Genomic DNA, 17,485 nt, shown 5'->3' on the forward strand with positions numbered 1-17,485 from the left:
CTCTGCTCTTCCACTCTCATTTCTCTGCATTCTTCTTCACTTCTGAGCACTGCATTCTCAAATCTACGTATGGCCATCATACCTCTCTGGCATTGTCTGCTTCAACATGATGAGAGGGTCAGTGTTGCGGAGGACTGACTTGGCTGCACCTAATTCTCGTAGCTCAATCAATTCCAACACAACCTGAGGAAAATATAATCGTTAGACTGGCACAATTGACATGGAAACAACTGAACATTCCCCAAGACCTGACATGCAACTACCAATTTACAATCTGGGTCTCTGTTTCACTTCTAGGTGCAAATTGGGGTAAAGCGAACCTGTGGCTGACCAAGGGATTACACCCTGAACCCCTTAGTTACAGTCCAAGTATGATTCCAAGCAGTTATATCTCTTCATTTTATCTATTTCTCTGCCTAACAGTATTTCATACCCATTCCTTAACCCCAAACCGGTAGTCTACCCATGGTGGCTCTGGCAAAACACTCAGACTAATAAAATTACAGCTTCACAGATATTCTATCCCACTGATGATGATGATATATATATATATATATATATCGTTTCGTTTCGTTTTTAAAGGCTCCAACATGCTTGCATGTGTCGGCCTTGGTCACCTAATGGCGGCTCTCCACGCTGCACGATCCATTGCAGCCTCCCTGTTCAGTCCCTTAATCCTGAGGTCACACTTAATGACCTTGTCCCATGTCTTTCTCGGTCTACCCCTCACAACCCCACCCCCAATATTAACACTTCTCACCTTCCTCACCCAATTATCATCCCCCATCCTCTCCACATGTCCAAACCACCTCAATCTACCTCTCCTCATCACAACACCAATACACTCCAGTCCCATCCTACCTCTCAACTCTTCCATTGTAAACCCAGCCCCTCCAGGCCTTGGACACAGGGACGCATCCAAGGCCTGGAGGGGCTGGGTTTACAATGGAAGAGTTGTAAACCCAGCCCCTCCAGGTATATATATATATATATATATATACCATATAACCAAATTTTGCCGCCTGGTGGTTTAGTGGGTAATTATTGCGCTCCAGTCGGATTGAGCTGGTGAAGGTTTATATCCAACGGGTGGTTGGGGTTGATTGCTCATGTAATGCCACTCAGGGATGAGTGAGGCTGGTCACTCTCATCCTAAATGTCAGGACCAACTTCCCTAGCCCCTGGTTCCTACGCTCCTTTGTGGGGCGACAGGATTGGATGATGATGATATATATATATATATATATATATATATATATATATATATATATATATATACACACACGAGGTGTGATAAAAAAGAAACGAGACTTTGGCTGCTAATGACACAATTCTTCAGCCACACAGTAATGAAGTATACCACAGTATTGCCCAGCATCTCAGCACTGTATGAGAAAAGCAGCAGTTCAATTAACCTATTATCTTTCTTTTCACAGGTGGTTTTGTAGCTCCTGTCAAGTGCCCTCTGTCACAGAATGAGCCTTGAGCAAAGGATTAACATCAGGTTCTTGGCTAACATGGGAAAAACTCCTGCAGAAATCCTTGCCATGCTGAAGGATGTGTACGGAGAGGAAACAGTGTCCCGTACATGTGTCTATGAGTGGCACTAGAGGCTCAGGATGGGGCGGGGTGACATGAAGGATGACCCAAATCCAGGATGTCCCTCAACAAGAAATAATGCCAACATCCAGAAGGTCAAGGAATTGGTGCAGAGTGATCGCAGACTGACGATCAGAACAATGGCTGAACAACAGGGATTAAATAAGGAGTCAATGAGGTCCATCTTATTGAAAGATTTGGGCATGCAGAAGATTTGTGCAAAGTTGGTGCCCAAACTGCCCTCCAAGGACCAAAAGACCCGTCATGTGGATGTGTCACGGGACATTTTGGAGCATCACCCCGCCCCATCCTGAACCTCTTGTGCCTCTCATAGACACGTGAACAGGACACTGTTTTCTGTCCCTACACATCCTTCAGCATGGCAAGGGTTTCTGCAGGAGTTTTCCCAAGTTAACCAAAAACTTGACGTTAATCCTTTGCTCAAGGCTCTTCTGTGACAGAGGGCACTTGACAGGAGCTACAAAACCACCTGTGAAAAGAAAGATAATAGGTTAATTAAAGTGCTGCTTTTCTCATACAATGATGAGATGCTGGGCAATACTGTGATGTACTTCATTATTGTGTGGCTGATGAATTGTGTCATTAGCAGCCAAAGTCTCGTTTCTTTTTTGTCACACCTCGTATATATAAGGAGTAGTTGCAAGGAGAGTGGAAAGGTTACAAGAGGATGAGAAAAAGGCAGAGTATAAGAGAGAAGTAGAGGAACGATTGAGCAAATATGAATTGGAGCAGATGGGAGACGTGGAAGGTGTGTGTAGGATATTTACAGAAGAAATATGTGCAGAATGTGATGTGGTGTGTGGAAGGAAGAGAAGACGGAGGGGGGTGCAAGGAACAGCGTGGTGGACTAAAGAGGTGAGACAGGCTGTGGCACAAAAGAAGAAAGCATACAATGAATGGATGAGAAATAGGGGCATGGAAGAAGTTGAGACGCAGAAGAGAGAGTTATATGTAGAAAGAAAGAGAGAGGTGAAATGATTAGTAAGAGAGAGTAAGAAGAGAGTGGATGAGGAATTTGGAAGGAATTTGAGTGTAAAGTGGAGGGACTGTAAGAAAATGTTCTGGAAAGAGGTGAAAAGAGTAAGACAGGGTGGAAGTGAAGTTAGCAGGGGAGTGAAAGATAAAAATGGTAGATTACTAGTGGAGAAGGGAGAAAAAGTGAGCAGATGGAGAGAACACTTTAAGGAATTCTTGAACATAGAGGATGGAAGTAATGCGAGTATAAGTGGCTGGGGAACGGCTGGGAGAAGGAGGGAGGTGAGAAGAGAGGAAGAAATCAGTAGGATAGAAGATGTGGAAGCAATGAAGAAAGTTAAAAAGGGGAAAGCCCCAGGAATTGATGGAGTGTGTGGTGAAATGCTGAAGCACGGGGGAGAGATTGTAGTAGAATGGATGTGGAAGATGTGCAGATTGGCCTGGGAGGAAGGTAGAGTCCCGGAGGATTGGAAGTCAGGTATCATTATTCCCTTGTACAAAGGAAAAGGGGAAAAAGAAGTGTGTGGTAATCATAGGGGCATTTGTCTTCTTAGTATAATAGGAAAAGTGTATGGTAGGATACTTATTGACAGAGTTAGAGAAAGAACAGAGAAATTAGTTGGAGAAGAACAGGGAGGCTTCAGGAAGGGAAGAGGTTGTGTAGATCAGATATTCACTCTTAGATCTTTAGTGAAAAAGTTTCTAGAGAAGGGAAAGAAGTTGTATGCGGCTTTCATGGATTTGGAGAAAGCATATGACAGGGTGGATAGACAAGGATTGTGGAAAGTGTTAAGAATATATGGAGTAGATGGGAAGTTGTTGAATGCTGTGAAGAGTATGTACGATGGTGCGAAGGCTGCAGTGCGTGTGGATGGTAAACTAAGTGAATTTTTCTCTTTGAAAGTTGGTTTGAAACAGGGATGTGTCATGTCTCCATGGTTGTTCAATCTGTACATGGATGGGGTAATAAAAGAGGTACAAGGTAGGGTAGTGGATGTTGGAGTGTCCCTGGTGAGAGAGGATAGTGTTTGGAAACTCCCTGTACTGTTGTTTGCAGATGATACTGTATTGTTGAGTGAAGACGAAAGGGAGTTGCAAGGCTTGGTGGATGAGTTTGGAAGAGTGTGTAAGAAACGGAATCTAAAGGTGAATGTAGGGAAGAGTAAAGTGATGGTCTTTGAGAGAGGTGAAGTCAGTGAATGTACAGTGAGGTTGGATGGTGAGGAATTGGAAAATGTGAGTACGTTTAAGTACTTGGGTAGTGTCATGAGTAAGGATGGAGGTTTGGAGGGTGAAGTGCTTGAAAGGGTACAGCAGGGAAGAAAGGTTGCTGGTTCTTTGAAAGCAGTGATAAGAAACAGGGAAGTGAACATGGAAGTGAAAAAGTTACTACATGACAGTATTGTGATACCAACTCTAATGTATGGAAGTGAAGCTTGGACGTTGTTGGAAGGACACAAGTCAAGAGTGAGAGCAGTGGAAATGAGTTATTTAAGAGGAGCCTGTGGAGTCACATGGAGAGACAGGCTGACGAATGAAGATATAAAGGAGCGTTGTGGTGTAGATGTGGATGTGATAGGAAGCGTTATGAGGAACACACTGAGGTGGTTTGGCCATGTGGAGAGGATGGAGGGTGAAAGACTGACGAAGAGAGTGTATGTGAGTGAGGTGGAGGGGGGAAGAGGGAGGGGGAGGCCGAGGATGAGATGGAGGGATGGGGTGGAGAGGTATATGAGAGAGGGGGGTGTGAGTTGGGAGCAGGGCAGTGAAATGGCAGGGGACAGGGCGACTTGGAGGTGATTTGTTTGTGGCCACCCCAAACGGGATTGAGGCGTCTGGCAATAGACAGATAGATAGATATAACATATATATATATATATATATATATATATATATACAGTAAAAGCTCAATTAACCTGAGTGCATAGGGATTCTTCCATTCCGGATTTGGAATTTTTTAGATAATCGAATGTTACTCTGAAATTTTCTGGGAGGTCAAACAAATGAAACAGTACCAAACTCGGGACTTTATTTCATAAAGTACATTATTCAGTATTAGATACAGTACAGGGAAGATACAGTACAGGTACACTCACACTCACTAATATTTGACCAGCGGTGTCCCCTTCCTACCTCAGAATACCCAGGGAAGTGGGAAGGGGGGGACGAAACGAGCTCCACCCTCCACTACCCCAGCTCCTGACCATCCCCCATACCCCTACCCAACCCCCCACCCCACCCGTCATTCTTAACTAGCAGTTACATCTCAAGCTCATTTCTTGCTTAACACTCTTGGTCCCACTACAAATACAAACAAAGAACATTAGACTATGTTAAGAGATTATAACTATCAACAAGTTGCAGCAAGAAATTAATGCATTATGACACTGACAGTAAAACAAAAAGGATAACAACGGCCACCTCAGGCCTCCTGTGTTGGGTGCACTGCTTTGCAAACACACACACACACATACACACACACACACACACACACACACACACACACACATACACACACACACACACACACACACACACACACTGAAAAATAGACATAAACACACCAAAACATGCAGGCACAGACACAGACGCACGCAAACACCCAGTGCATAAGGCCTGGGATGGCCGTTAACGTTTTTGTTTTATTGTCAACATTATAATGCATTAATTTCTTGCTGCAGCATGTTCATAGTCATATTATATACTTTTTACATATCCTAGTGTTTTATATTTGTATATTAGTAATGTGACAATGAGTGCAGAGTATAAGGTTAGCTTAAGATGTAACTGCCAGTTAAGAATGACGAGTGGGGGGCTGGGAGGGGGAGGGGAATGGGGGAGGGTTGGGAGCTGGGGTAGAGGCGGGTGGAACTCATTTTGTCCCCACCTCCCGTCTTCCAATCAGATTGAGCCGGTGAAGGTTTATATCCAAGGGGTGGTTGGGGTTGACTGCTCATGTAATGCCACTCAGGGATGAGTGAGGCTGGTCACTCTCATCTTAAATGTCGAGACCAACTGCCTAGCCCCGGGCTCCTACGCTCCTCATGGGGCAATGTAGGATTGGATGATGCATGGATGGATGAAGAAAGTAAATATAGGTAGTGATCACAAAATGGTGGGTTGCACAGCCAGATTCAATTTCAGAAGTGAAGGAAAGAAGATGATTAAAGACAAAAAGATATGCCCAATAACAGTAAATGACAACAAAGCAGCCTTTCAGTTGTAAATAAGGAACAGATTTCAGGCTCTATGTAATGCTGAATGTGACACTGATGAGCTGAATGACAGACTAACAAACGTGCTAAGAGAATCAGCGGAGGTATTAGGAAAACCTAATACTACCAGAGCCAAGAAATAATGTATTCAGAAAAGACACTCAAGCTTATGAAAAAATGAAAGGAAAGGAAAGTAAAAACAAAGAAAGACAAAATATAATGAGCAGAATTAAATAAGCTTATAAACAAAAGACAAAGAGAAGAAAAAAGAAAGAGAAACATGGATCAGATCAAAGAAACCAGCAAAAATGGAAAAAGTCTGAAACAGGTCCAAAGTAAAATGGCACTAGGAAAGCAACAAATGACATCGCTGAAAGAAAAAAACGGTGAAATCATTAAATGCAGAGAAAAGATGGTGAAGTGAGTTGAAGAATTTTACAAAGAACTGTATACATCAAAGACGGTAGTACCAACAGCCAACTTTTCAGTTGACACAAGTGAAATACCTGAGGTGACACCAGACGAAATAATTATTTGTCTTAAAATTATGAAAAGGGGGAAGGCTCTGGGAGAAGATCGAATAGTAACAGATTTACTGTTGGATGCAGAAGTAGAAGTACAAAATAAGCTTGCTCACTTTTTTACCCAATGTATAAAACAGAAGAAAATTCCCCAAACATGGTGTAATACAATAGTTATTTTACTCTACAAAAGAGGTGACTCAAAAGATCTTGGTAACTATCGACCCTATTAGCTTATTATCAGTCATTTACAAACTCTTCACTAAAGTCCTTACGAACAGAATAACACCAATTTTGGAGGAAAACCAACCTCATGAACAGGCAGGATTCCGAAGCAGGTATTCGACCATTGATCATCTACATACAATGAATCAGCTAATTGAGACAACTACAGAATATAATAAACCATTGTGCTTAGGTTTTCTTGAGTACGAAAAGGCTTTTGATTCAGTGGAGCACATAGCAATTATAAATTCACTGCGAGAACAAGGAGTGAATGAGAACATTGTAAAACTGCTCGAAAACATATATAAAGAGGGAACTGCTACAGTTAAATTACATAAGGACTCGGAAAAAATTAAGATTGAGAAGGGCGTGCGTCACGGAGATTCACCAAAATTATTTACAGCATGCCTAGAAAGTATTTTCAGAAAGCTAGACTGGGAAAACAAAGGAGTGAACATTGATGGAGAAAAGCTAAACCATTTAAGATTTGCTGATGACATTGTCCTAATCTCAGAAACAGCAGAGGCATTACAAGAAATGTTAAATGACCTGAACAGAGAAAGTCTGAAAGTAGGACTGAAGATGAACCGGAGTAAAACTAAAGTAATGTTTAATCCACAAACACCAAAGAGCGTCATCAGAATAAGCGATGAAATTCTTGAAGAAGTTTGAGGAGTACAACTACTTGGGACAAATACTAAAATTAACGAAAGATCATGAGACCGAAATAAAAAGACGCATTACAATTGGATGGAAAGCTTTCGGTAAACATAGAGACATTATGAAAGGTAGCTTGCCAGTTTGTATGAAACAAAAAGTATATAACGAATGTATATTTCCAGCTATGACGTAAAGTTGTGAGACCTCCAGCTATGACGTATAGTTGTGAGACCTCCAGCTATGACGTTTGGTTGTGAGACCTGGAAACTGACAAAATCATTGGACAATAAATTAATCTGTTCTCAGAGCGCAATGGAAAGGACAATGTTGGGAATATCTTTAAGAAACAGGAAAAGATCAACCTGGGTGAGAGAGCAGACTAAAGTCAAAGATATTATAGAAGTTATAAAAGAACAGAAATGGAGGTGGGCAGGCCATATAGCAAGAATAAGGGATAACCGATGGAGCAAGAGGCTGACTGACTGGACACCAAGAGACTGTATGCGTAGCAGAAAAAGGCCAGACAGGAGATGGAGAGATGAGATAAAGAAATTTGCAGGGAAAATGCGGCAAAGATTGGCTCAGTCAAGGAATTCGTGGAAAAGGTTGGGGGAGGCCTTTGTTCAGCAGTGGACTAGTTATGGCTGATGATGATGATGATGATGATGATATATATATATATATATATATATATATATATATATATATATACCGTAACCTCTCAAATAATGCGAGGGTTAGGTTCCTGGAGAGGTCGCGTTAGTTAAAAATGCATTTTTTAAACTTAATTTTCCCATAAGAAACAATGGTAATATTGGGGGTTACGTTCCTGAACTCTGGGAAAGTCCACCCATTTGGGGAGTTATGCTACTCTAAACTTAAAAGCAACAATATTAATTTGAAGGAAAATCCACGTAAAAAACAAAAACAGTATATTTGGGGAGAAATAAATAACATTTAAGCCCTAGTTGGGCCAAAGCGTTGTTTACTTCTCCCCAAATACATAGTTTTCATTTTTTACGTGGATTTTCTTTCAATTCTGCTTCATTCACGGCATTGTGAAAGTTCCTCAACATTATTACTGCATTAGCAGGTCATAAAAACACTACACTAAAAGCAACATTTTCATAACAGTAAGTAGGTCACAAACAATAACAACACACAGCCTCACTTCATCTATGCATCACTCGTCGTCTGCTGCTGTCCCTCCTCATCCCGCTACCCCACCTCCCGCTGCTCCCCACCCTAAATTTGTTGTCCCTCCTCGCTCTGCTGTCCTTCCTCTTCCTCTTCCTCTGACTCCCGTGCTACTGGTGATGAAGATAACTCACTTAAGTTTTCTGTTTTCTTCATAAAGAACTGCTCTGTCTTGGTGTGAGTGGTTTTCTTCTTTCTGTTCTGCAGCATCAACCATCACTTTCCTGGCCAAATTTTGTCCGAGAATGAGCCAAATTGCCCAGAATGGGGCCAAACTTCATTTTGGAATATTATAATTTGAAAAAAAAAAAGTTTAAGCAACAGACAAATAAAAAATTGTATTTATGCGTAAACTGCCACACACGGTCTATCAGCTCGGGACTGTCCAAGGCGCATGCGGCTAATTTGAAACCATCACGTACATGTAAAGTCATGTTAAATTGAGAAATCCTTGTTAGTTAAACATATCTCCTTAAATATTTGCTCGTGTTAAAACGAAAATGCTTTTTTTAACTCGTGTTAGTCAAGAGGTTAGTGTATACTATATATATATATATATAAAGTAATCCCTCTAATATCCGAACGCCCAATATCTGAACATCCCCACTAACCGGACATAATCGTCCCAGGATCCAATATTCCCAAAATGGTTCGAAAACCGCAAAAAATTTGAAAAAAACACGAATTTTCCCCGCCTGTAATTTGAACTTAGCGCGCGCGTCATTCCTCCGACGTCCGATAGAGCGCCGCTGCATCCTCCCCACTTTCCGCCTGTCTCTCGTCGCAAGTGCACGCTCGTCATCATGGCTGCCCACGTGCTCGCTTTTGTGGTGGTTCCTTACCTGCTGCTCTCGGGCCTCCTATTAGTGTGTGTGATGATGGCCCCGCCGTATAAGAAGAGGAAGAGAGTGGTGTTGACTCTGGAGAAGAAATGGGAGATATTGGAGAAAGTAGATGCGGGGTGGTCTTCTTACTGCATCCTTCGCGAGTCCAACCTGGCCCGATCTACTTTGTTCGATATCAAGAGATCCCGAGACAAATTCATGCAGTAAACGGCTGACTTCTCGTCGAGAAGCAAACGCAACGTGGAGAGGAAGATGATGTTTACTCCCAAGTTTGCTGAAATCGATCGCTCCACGTTGATTTCATATCGACACCAACGTGCTGCTGGTGTGAGGGTACGTGGAACGGAGCTGAAGGCTGCTGCTGAGAAGTTCGCCAGGCTTCACGACGCCCTAGACTTCAAGGCATCCGAGGGTTGGCTCCTCGCATTCAAGTTACAGCATGGCCTTACCAACTGTAAAGCTCATGGCGAAGCTTTGGACACTAACGAGGATGGAGTTGATGAGTTTCGGCACAAGGTGAAGGGCTTGATCGACAGGGAGGGCCTCACTCTTGGTCAAGTCTACAATGCTGACGAAACTGGTTTATTCTATCGCTCTTTGCCAACGAACACTCTAGCCGAGGAGACGGAGAAGCGTGTACATGACCGCAAGCTCTCCAAGCAACGGACATCTGCTTTGTGTTGTGCTAATGCTAACGGCATGAACCAGTTTAAGCCCGTTATTGTTGGCCGTGCAAAGCAGCCTCAATGTATTCGTGGGGTGATGGATGTCCTTCCTGTCGTCTGGTACCATTCTCTGAAGGCATGGTTTAAAGCCCAGATCTTCAAAGACTGGTTCCACCACCACGTCGTCAAGGAGGTCATACATTACCAGAAGAAGACACTGGGAATCCCGCGCGTTCAGGTAAAGGCCCTCCTTCTCCTCGACAATGCACCTGCCCACCCGTGCGACAAGGACTTGGTGGCTGAGAATGGCGGGATTAGGTGCATGTTTCTGCCACCTAATATGACTGCTCTCATCCAACCAATGGACCAAGGAGTGATCGTGGCAACAAAGCACCTATACCGCCAGAAGTTCCTGGACAAGGTGATGGTTGTTCTCGAGGACGAGGATGAGCGCAGGGAGGGACGAGACACGGTAGGCCTGTGGACTTTGGAAAACCTTCGCCGCTACAACATCAAGTCTGCAATCTACAACTGGGCCAGTGCATGGAAGGAAGTCCCTGTCAAGACTCTAGAAAATGGTTGGTCTCGTCTGCTTCTCAGAACGGATGTAGAGTACGATTTTCTAGGGTATGACGTGGATGACTTCCATGCATGGCTACGTACGCATGGCAACGATGTTGATGTGGACGATGTGCATGAGTGGTTGGATGATGACGAGGGCGATCCTGGGTATCAGACATTGTCTGATATCGAGTTCGCATCTTCAGCTGCAGGTGTCAGTACCCAGCTTGAAGATTCCGACGAGGACAGCGACGATGATGCAGACTCCTCTCAGCATGACTTACTCCAGCCATCCCCAAGCTGAGCGCACTCCGGGAACACCTAGAGTTCGTTCTCGACTACCTGGAACACCCGGACTGCGACAGGGAGATGGGGCCCTTGGGACTTGTGGAGGATGTGCGAGCTTTCAGGCAGCGCATCATCAATCGTCAGAATCGTCGGTCATTGCGTCAATCAACGATTGACAGTTTTTTCAGGCCCGTGACCCCCACTGAGCCCAGCCCTGGCTCCACTCCGTTGCCTCCCCAAGACAGGCCCTCATGCTCTGAGCCACAGCCCAGCACATCAGCCACGGTGGAGTCAATGCTCGACGTGAGTATGCTTCTGTCTTCAGAGTCGTCTGCAGTGGGTACGCCATCACCACGACCCAGCGACGCACCCCTAGGTCACCTGCCAGTGATACTCTCGGACTCTGACAGTGATTAAACAGCAAGAACTTCTCCACTAGACCACTCGAGAATTTACAGAGTTGTGTAGTGAAAAAAACAGTGTGTTGTGTTAAGGATTTACAGTTGTGAGTGAGAATACAATTTTGGAACAACATTTATCATAAATAGACTTGTTTGTTTTTCTTTTTTTTTTTCATTCACTCATTGTCAGACGCCATGTATCCCAGACGGGGTGGCCAAGGGCTTAGAGTTAATTGTTTTACAGGGAGGGGCACTAATCCTCCACCAACCCCACTTGACACGTAGGGATGAAAAGGAAGCATTGGAGATGGGGTGAAGGTTTGAACTCAGTACAGGTGTAGTAGAGTCCCAGGCCGCTGCATCTTGTTTGTTTTTGCTTTAGAAAATGGTTATAAGAGTGGGAAAAGTTAAAGTGCAGAGTGCAACACTTAGTAAGTTACAATGGAGCGTAAGTTAGACGAGTGCGCACTGTGAAGAGAACAGACTTCTGAGTGCGATTGACTAAGTTCAGTGCAAGACTTCATGAACAGTGTACTGCAAGTGCTTCAGGAAATCCTTCTTACTGTCAGAGTCCGAAAGGAGGCGGTTATTCATCGAGATGGCCATGGACTTGCTGTAAGTAGGCAGAATGTTTCATACTGTACTTTTTTCCATACTATACTTACCTCAAACACCTCATTTCACTCTTTAATGTCCTTTATTGGTGTGAATAGGGTGTTAGGAGCTATGCATGTGCAGTAGGAAGGTGTTTTTCTGAGTTAGGCTAGGTTAGGGTCCATAAGTACCAGTCCAGGAGCCAGGCACTTGTAAGTACCCAGAATGTTGAATATTGTATGAACTTATCTCAAAACCCTCATTTTATGCTTCTTTTGCATTTATTTCAGTCTTTTATGTGCCTTATTGGTGTGATTTGGGTCTTAAATAGGTGCTATGCATGTCCAGAGGGAGTTGTATAGGTGTTTCTCTGAGTTAGGGTCCATAAGTACAAGTCCATAAGCTGGGGCCCAATATCCGGGCCTGCCTATGGCTCTATTACGTTGGATATTGGAGGGATTACTGTATATATATATATATATATATATATATATATATATATATACTGCACATGCATAGCTCCTAACACCCTATTCACACCAATAAAGGACATTAAAGAGTGAAATGAGGTGTTTGAGGTAGTAGAAGGAGGCCGTAGCATGGGCCGAACAGGGTAGTATTCCCGAGGGGAATGGGAATGCTGGTGATAGGGAGAGCTGGAGCTCCTGTTTCACTAGCTATCTAACCATCCCCCTTTGCTGACCTTTTCAGTGTGACATTAACATGGAGAGTAGACCAGCATTCTCTCCCAAACATTTCCTCTAACTATCTATGCACTACACCACATGCATTTTACATTTCAAACAACGTATCCCACTACATTACAGGGGTTGGCGCCAGCAAGGGCATGCGGCCAGAAAACTTTGCCTCCGCTACCTAGTGGCGGACTTCTGGGGGGAGGGTGGCGGGGGTTCCGCCAGCATAGATCGTGGGTCTAGGGCGAGATGGGGCTCGGGCCTGTGCTAGAGGGTACAGGGCATTGCGGTTCCCAGGCTGCCGCTTCCGCCCAATAGAGAGGGGCCTGAACCTGGGAGTAGCGCCCCAGGAGGCAGCCCCATCAGTGGGTGTATAATGGCGGGATAGTTGCAGTGCCAAGGCTCACTTGGAAGGTGTCCCTGCAGCTGTCCTGGCAGGGTGCCCCGAGGCCACTACCACAGCCACTGGTAAGCTGGTGGGCTAGGGGTCCCAGATCTATTGCCTGGATCTGGGACTGTGCAGTGAGTGGGACCTGTGCTGTGTCTGTCCCCCTTTATTAATACTGAAGATGACAAAACAAAATAAGTTTCAAAGCAAGCCTCAGGACAGTAAATCACCCATGGGGATGAAGGTGGGTTCATGGAATGTGGGAAGTTTGAGGGGAAGAGCAGGGGAAGTCGTTGAGGCATTCAGTAGGAGGTGGGTGGATGTGGCGTGTTTGCAGGAAGTCCGGTACAGGGGTGGATCAGCCAGAAAGATTGTTGGGAAGGACTGTTGCTATAAGTTGTTTTGGCAGGGGAGGACGGATGGATATGGAGGTGTTGGTGTGATGGTTGCAGAGAAATGGGTGGAATATGTTATGAATGTTTTGAGAGTAAGTGATAGGATATTGGTAGTGAAAATTCTGTTGGGAAGAAAGATAGTTGCGATTATATCGGCATATGCTCCACAGGCAGGATTGGATGAAGCAGAGAAAGATAGACTTTGGGATGATTTAATACGTGTAGTGGGTGGTATGTGGGATGATGAGATAGTGATTTTGGGAGGGGACATAAATGGTCATGTAGGTGAAGCAGCACAAGCTTATGAAGGAGTGCATGGGGGATGTGTGTATGGTCTAAGGAATGCAGAAGGGGAAAGGATACTCGAGTTTGGGGAGGCAACGGACATGACTGTGTGCAACACATAGTTTAGGAAAAGAGACAGTGGGTTAATTACGTATGAGTCTGGGGGAAATAGCAGTCAGACAGATTATTTTCTGGTTAGGAGGGCCGATAGGAGGTTAGTGAGGATGTTACAGTTATAGGAAGTGAGGAGTGTGTGCAGCAGCACAAACTATTGATTTGTGATATGGTGCTTAAAGAACAAGTGATGAAAAAGAGGACTTATGTACCTAGGAGGAAAATATGGAAGCTGAAAAACCAAGTAGTAAGGGATGCCTTCTATAGTGAGTTGAGGAGAGTGGTGGCTGAACAGGGAGCTGTAGACAGAGGTGTTAATGAACAGTGCAGAGCCCTCAAGAACAATTTCTTGAGAGTTACTGATGTAACATGCGGCTGGACAAGAGGACCACCAAGACATAAAGTAACTTGGTGGTGGAATGAGGGTGTAGAAGCTGCAATTAAGGAGAAAAGAAGGGTTTTCCGGGAATGGAAGAAGGGTGGTAGCAAAGAGGAATATTTGGCTGCCAAGTGTAGGGCTAGAAGAGAGGTATACAGGGCAAAGTCTGAGTCACAGAGACAATTACTTGATAACCTAAATCATGGGGAAAGGAAAAATATATTTAGGGTGGGAGGTCAGGTGAAGAGAGATAATCGGGATATCATAGGCGAGCAGTGTGTGAAGAATGATGAAGGAAGGGTAGTGGTGAACAGTGAGGATATTAAAGATGCATGGAGAGAGCATTATAACCGGTTGTTGAATGAGGAGTTTGACTGGGACAGGGAAGGTTTGGAGCCAGTAGATCCAGTGTCTGGCCCTTGGCCTTTGATTGATACTGCTACTGTGAGTGAGGCAATAGGCAGGATGAGGGTGGGGAAGGCAGCAGGTGTGTCTGGGTTGACTGACAAAATGTTGAAGGCCTCAGGAGATATGGGGGTGAGTTTAGTCACTGACCTGATTAATAGGATTATTTATGAGTGTGTTGTCCCAGATGATTGGCCGAAGAGTGTAATTGTAAATGTGTATAAAGGGAAGGGTGATGCCCTGGAAAGAGGAAATTATAGAGGTATAAAGCTTTTAGATCAGATAATGAAGGTAATGGAGAGAGTTTTAGAAGGTATGATTAGAGAAAGAGTGAATATTGATGAGATGCAGTTTGGGTTTATGCCAGGTAGGGGGACCACTGATGCCATATTCATTGTTCGACAGCTTCAGGAAAAATATATTGGTAGGAGAAGGGATCTTTATTTTGTTTTTGTTGATTTGGAAAAGGCCTTTGACAGAGTCCCTAGAGAGGTGGTGAAGTGGGCAATGAGAAAGCTTGGCTTGGAGGAGTGGCTGGTTAGGGTGGTTATGGCCAAGTATGTGGGTGCTCACACCCAGGTGAGAGTGAATGGAGATTTGAGTGATGAGTTTTCCGTGAGTGTTGGTGTGCATCAGGGGTCAGTCTTGAGTCCCATGTTGTTTATCATGGTACTTGAAGCCCTTTCACGTGACTTTAGAAACGGACTCCCGTGGGAGTTGTTGTATGCTGATGATTTGGTGTTGATTGCAGAGAATGAAAGGGAGGCGGAGGAAAGGTTTAGGATGTGGAGAGATGGTATGGGGCAAAAGGGTTTAAGGGTAAATGCAGATAAAACAAAAGTGATGATATCTAGGGTTGGTGGCGGTACTGTCAAAGACGAGGGAGAGTGGCCATGTGCAGTTTGCCACAAGGGTGTGGGAAGTAATTCCATCTTGTGCGGTGTGTGTGATAAATGGGTGCATACGAGATGTAGTGGTATCAGAGGTAGACTGCAAGATAATGCTGATTTTATGTGTATGGCGTGCCGGGGTGAGCAGGTGGAGATTGTCAGACGTGAAAGGATTGAACTTGCTGGTGAATCTCTTGAGTGTGTGGAAGAGTTTTGTTATTTGGGAGACATGTTGTGTGCTGGAGGTGGGGCTGGAGCTAGCTCTGTGGCTAGGGTGAGAAGTGGTTGGAAGAAGTTCAGGGAGCTCTTGCCTCTCCTGACATTGAGAGGGCTCTCCCTACATGCTAAGGGGTCTTTCTATGCAGCATGTGTTAGGAGTGTAATGCTGTATGGCAGTGAGACCTGGGCAGTGAAGGAGGAAGACATTCGCCGACTCAGACGTACAGAAATGACAATGATTAGGTGGATGTGCAGTGCGTCCCTGCGTCCAAGGCCTGGAGGGGCTGGGTTTACAATGGAAGAGTTGAGAGGTAGGATGGGACTGGAGTGTATTGGTGTTGTGATGAGGAGAGGTAGATTGAGGTGGTTTGGACATGTGGAGAGGATGGGGGATGATAATTGGGTGAGGAAGGTGAGAAGTGTTAATATTGGGGGTGGGGTTATGAGGGGTAGACCAAGAAAGACATGGGACGAGGTCATTAAGTGTGACCTTAGGGTTAAGGGACTGAACAGGGAGGCTGCAATGGATCGTGCAGCGTGGAGAGCCGCCATTAGGTGACCAAGGCCAACACATGCAAGCATGTTGGAGCCTTTAAAAACGAAAACGAATATATATCCCTCATCCAATCCTACACTGCTCCATGAGAAGCATAGAAGCCCAGGGGTAGGCAAGTTGGTCCTGACATTTAAGATGAGAGTGACGAGCCTCACTCATCCCTGAGTGGCATTATGTAAGCAATATACTCCTACCACCCTTCAGATATAAACCTTCACTGGTTTAATCAGATTGGAGCGCCGTAATTACCCACTAATCCTCCAGGCGCAAAAATTTGGTTATATGGTTACCACCCAGCATAGTAAATGGTTTCCTGGTGTACGGGAAACCATTTGGCTTGTCACTCAGTGTAGAGGCACCCATAGGCAGAATGAAGAGGAAAGAATGAAGAAATGACAGAAGGAGTGTCAAATCACCCATAGGCAGAAGGATGAGGAAAGAATGAAGGAAAGAACGACAGAAGAGGATGGAAGGAAAGAAGGGTGGACGAGAGGAAAGGCCAGACACTGGAGAGCAGTACTATATCAAGTGAGTGGATGGTGAGCACCCCCACCTACCACAATGAGTGTGTGTGTGTGTGTGTGTGTGTGTGTGTGTGTGTGTATATATGCAGTATATATCTATCTATCTATCTATTGCCAGACGCCTCAATCCCGTTCAGGGTGGCCACAAACAAATCGCCTCCATGTCGCCCTGCCCCTCGCCATTTCACTGCCCTGCTCCCAACTCACACACCCCTCTCTCACATACCTCTCCACCCCATCCCTCCATCTCATCCTCGGCCTCCCCCTCCCTCTCCCCCCTTCCACCTCACTCACATACATTCTCTTCGTCAGTCTTTCACCCTCCATCCTCTCCACATGGCCAAACCATCTCAGTGTGTTCCTCATAACGCTTCCTATCACATCCACAGCCACACCACAACGCTCCTTTATATCCTCATTTGTCAGCCTGTCTCTCCATGTGACTCCACAGGCTCCTCTTAAATAACTCATTTCCACTGCTCTCACTCCTGACTTGTGTCCTTCCAACAACGTCCAAGCTTCACTTCCATATGTTAGAGTTGGTATCACAATGCTGTCATGTAGCAACTTTTTCACTTCCATGCTCACTTCCCTGTTTCTTATCACTGCTTTCAAGGAACCAGCAACATTTCTTCCCTGCTGTACCTTTTCAAGCACTTCACCCTCCAAACCTCCATCCTTACTCATCACACTACCCAAGTGCTTAAACGTACTCACATTTTCCAGTTCCTCACCCTCCACCCTCGCTGTACATATATAAATATCTATCTATCTATATATATATACATGCTGTATACATTTATCTTCAAGTACGATCAACAAATAGGAGAATAAAAACACAACAGCAAAAGGACTACTGTATCAACTG

General features: G+C 44.6%; 1 protein-coding gene across 2 annotated transcripts in view; it reads right to left on the reverse strand.

The window, feature by feature from the left end:
• The window catches only part of Smu1 (Smu1 spliceosomal factor), an 83,969-nt gene that overhangs the window by 57,304 nt on the left and 9,180 nt on the right, over positions 1–17,485 (reverse strand). For both annotated transcript variants that reach the window (XM_080286008.1, XM_080286009.1), the window contains exon 3: positions 83–183. In XM_080286008.1, the coding sequence (XP_080142134.1) occupies positions 83–183 (101 nt within the window). The remainder of the gene's footprint in view (positions 1–82; positions 184–17,485) is intronic.

Source organism: Coenobita brevimanus, chromosome 110, assembly GCF_032717465.1.
Source record: "Coenobita brevimanus isolate Jiangsu-jjx chromosome 110, ASM3271746v2, whole genome shotgun sequence".
Taxonomy (NCBI): domain Eukaryota; kingdom Metazoa; phylum Arthropoda; class Malacostraca; order Decapoda; family Coenobitidae; genus Coenobita; species Coenobita brevimanus.